General features: G+C 37.1%; 1 protein-coding gene across 1 annotated transcript; it reads left to right on the top strand.

The window, feature by feature from the left end:
• Window positions 1-908: 908 nt before the first annotated feature.
• LOC117122827 lies at window positions 909-2,383 on the top strand. The gene is made up of 2 exons (XM_033268585.1): window positions 909-1,627; window positions 1,979-2,383. Exons 1-2 carry the CDS (start codon window positions 1,268-1,270, stop codon window positions 1,994-1,996), a joined length of 378 nt encoding a protein of 125 aa, XP_033124476.1. The 5' UTR covers window positions 909-1,267; the 3' UTR covers window positions 1,997-2,383.
• The last annotated feature ends 1,546 nt before the right edge of the window (window positions 2,384-3,929 follow it).

Here is a 3,929-nt window from a genome sequence, read left to right as displayed (position 1 = left end):
GTTTTATTATAGAGAACTTGTCATATCATTTGTATAGAATATTCTATAGAATTTCTATAGAATATGCAAGATGTAAAACATGTTGGTAGGACTATACTGGTCAGACACGAATGTGTCAATAAAATATTGAATTAAACAAAAAAAAATTAAATTATAGAAATTACATTAAATATGTGTATATAGTATGTTATAGAATTCTATAGAAACTAGTTCCTCTATAAAAAATTTTTTATAGAAGATACTAATTTCTGTAGAAATTGATTAGTCTCTATAGAAGGTCTATAAAGTTCTATAGAATTTTTATGTATGGGATGTTTCATATAAGGGGTTGAAGATGTTGTACCATTGACAATAGTTGCTCGAGTAATATCTTTGATATTACGGTTAGTTAACAGGTCATACAATTTTGGCTGATTCAAGACACATTCATCAGGAATGAAAAAATTATCTATATTAGCAAGCTTATATGCACTAGTACCAAAAGTGTTTAACCAATCAAAACATTACCTCTAGTAGGTGACATAGCAGTGATTTAAACAAAATATCAAAGCATTCTTACTCTAATGATCAAAGATACCTACAAAAACAAAGAAAGCTCTTTTGAAGCTCTGAGCCCATTGTTAAGCAAAGGGTGTAGCCTACGTATAGTGAACGCTTCTTTAAACAATAGGATGGAACAAACTCGTCGGTCATCGTGCGCACATCTGTACATTGTTTTGATAATGGTCGGGACTTTATTGTTGACCTCTGATATAAATTGGATCTAAGCCTGGCGATTGGTCCATCGGCCACGAATTCGCTCGCGAATTCGAAAAATTTGGTCTTGGACATAGAGCTATTATATCACTATGGTCTTGGATCAACTCTTGTGAATTCGCAGGCGGAGCCCCCGCGACAATCGCGCGCACCGCGTCGAAATTCGAATAGTGGGAGTTCGCCTGTTCGACTACAAATTCTTTTGCATGTTCAAATTGGAAACGCCAGTCGCGTCTTCGATTCAGTAGCGCGCGTCACATTTCGACGCGAAATTCGCTTGATCGCGTTCAGTGGGAACCGGCCTTACGGTCACGTAAGGGAGGTTGTCAAGACAGCCCTCAATCTAAAAAAAAATATTACAGCGGGAATGATAGGAAAAAGAGAAACTGATCCGATTGAAAAAGGTAAGTGGAGTTCTTCTATAGATAATATTTATTCTGATGTTTATAAGAAGCCTGATGATTTACCAGTTGCAACTAAATTAGTACCATGTGAAAATGACGATAGTTAGATGCCGATACAAACTGGATATATTTGTAAGTATGAAGTTTTGCGTGATTCAGGCTGTACGAATGTTGAGGTTAATATTGCATATGTTGAGTCATCACAGTATACCGGGGAGAAGAAAATGCTTATGCTTGTAGATGGTACAGTTAGAATTTTTCCCGTTGCTTTAATTGATGTGAATACCCCGTTTTTAGTAGGTTCTGTGCAAGCTGTGGTAACGGAAAGTGCTGTTTGTGATCTCATAATTGGGAATGTGCAAGGTACTAGGGAAGCAAATGACCAAAATATAGAGTGGAAAAAGAAAGAAGAAGTGACAGCAGCAGTGATGACTAGACGCCAAGCTAATGCAAATGAAGTGAAAAGGGTGATTAAGTTAAAAGTTGTAAGCCCAATAGTAAGATGAAGTAACCCCAGAAGATTTGATAACCGAACAAAAGTGAGACCCCACATTGTGTAAGCCAAGGGAATAAGCGGGGACTGGTAAGTATAAGGATAGGGGCTGTGGAAAATGTGAATATGACTTTTGACGAGAAGGGGATTTTATTTAGAGAGTTTACCTCACCCAAAGTGGAGATGGGAAATATCATAAGGCAAGTTGTTGTTCCTAAATGTTTTAGAAATCATGTTTTCCGAATTGCTCATGAATCTTTTGTAGGGGGACACATGGGAAGTAAGAAAACTTATGATAAAATTATAACTTGTTTCTTTTGACCAGGGATGCAGGGTGATGTAAGGCGTTACTGCCTGTGCTTGTGACTGACGATACCACGGGAGTTGAATAGTTATGTTATTCTAGCCTATTATCAGCGACGATAAACCGTCGGGAAGAAACATTATGTTGTGGAGGGCAAGAGAAGATGCATTTTGAATTATATTAATTAAAGACTTTATCTTATATTTTAACTTGTTTTGCATCGTATTATTATTTGTCTGTTACCCCATTATGCCTCATCATTACACACCTTTGTTGTGACAGTCGTCCATCAGGATACTCTAAACTGTCAATGATAGTAAGTGATAATTGGTTTTGAATAAAGAAAATATATATTTATAGATATGTAATACCTAACACTAGGACGGAAACTACCAGCTATGTTTGACGATTGTGTTAAAGATCAAAATAGCGCCACTCTATTAAGTATGTTGAAAACACTTTCCCATAAATACCAACCAATTAAGAATATATACATGTTCTTGAAGAAGGAATTGTATACAGGATTAGGTGTTTGGAACTATGTAACTTTTACACCAACTGAAACTTGCTGTTGCCAATTTCATCGGAGCAGATATCCACAATAGAAAAGTACAAATGTACAAACGACTTGTAAATAATGTATTGCATACAGTTCGGAGTTATTTCAGATCTATTAGGCATAATAATTTTCTTGTCAAATTTAATAATCCATTATGGCATTGTTTGATAATTGGATACTACAAGGCCTCTGTGTTGCTTTGGAGTTGACGAATTACACTTTTGTGGGTGCTGCACTTATAGTGTCCATATCACGCTTATTTCAAAGCCTACAATCACGATAGAGAAAATAGGCTCCCACCGGGAGCATGAGTCTACTGCTGCATTGAATTATTAAAGAACACATGACATGATTAAAAGTAACTGTAAAATCTTAGTTTGCACAGTATAATACATATATACAGTAGGATCTGTACGCTGAGTATTAGGGGTGAGGATCTAGCCTTTTGAATACTGTATTTGTTGCTGGTGATGGGATTATTGTCGAAATATTGAAACCTATTACGATGGCGTTGAGTATGTGCTTTGAAGCTGTACTATTATTGAGAATAATCAGGGACTTGCCGATGTCGCATTATCGTCGTACACGTAGTGGTGAATTTCGTAGCGGGTTGTGCTTTGTGGTGTTGTCGTTTGGGAGCAGTGAAATTAGCGGGGCTTACAGGCTTGGACGGAAAATAAGTGTTATTTGGAATGTTCAGTGCAATGTGGTGGCAGATCGTTCTTGGGAGGGGAGGCCTATCTGCGTGGTATGAGTCGAAGTAATAGCGTGAAGGCATGTTGATAATATGACGATAACGATCAACAATAAATACTCTACCTTTTGGAAATAACAAAGTGTCGAAGGTTTTGGTTAAACATTAAATTGTTAGATATGAACGATTTTATTATTTCTAATGATTATCTAACATCTTTTTTTAATTGTATTTTCTATATAGAAAAGATCGTTTTCGTCAACATATTGTAAACAGGCCTTGACAGTGTTTTCTTGACGCAGGGTTCCCGGAACGCCACCCTCAGCGTCAGCGGCGTGTGTGAAAAAAGCGTGCTTTTTTCATGGATAAACACCACTGCTTTGCACATGGATGCTTTGCCTAGCTAGGGCTAGTACAAGAGCGGCATTGTTAGCATTGTATAATACTTGTATAACAAGGTACGTCTGTAACTGAATTATTCTTAGTTCATTTTTTTTTTCTTATTCTAATTTATTTCTTTCGAAAGTGTACTTTCTGTCACATAATTGCACTGTCTACTTAGGCCTAGTCTTACCAATAAATAGCCTCACCGTCCCCCGTTACACAGTATATCAGTAGGCTAGGCAACACAACGTGATGTGCCATCCTTCCCAGGTTTTCATGTAACATATGCATACTGTTGGCTAACCAACTTATGCTTACCGTTCCCCAACGCCATA

The sequence above is a fragment of the Anneissia japonica genome, unplaced genomic scaffold (genome assembly GCF_011630105.1).
Source record: "Anneissia japonica isolate Jap-2015-1 unplaced genomic scaffold, ASM1163010v1 scaffold3032_len512176_cov184, whole genome shotgun sequence".
Classification (NCBI taxonomy): Eukaryota; Metazoa; Echinodermata; class Crinoidea; order Comatulida; family Comatulidae; genus Anneissia; species Anneissia japonica.
Note: the sequence above shows the minus strand (reverse complement) of the source record. Positions and strands in the feature narration are given on the sequence as shown.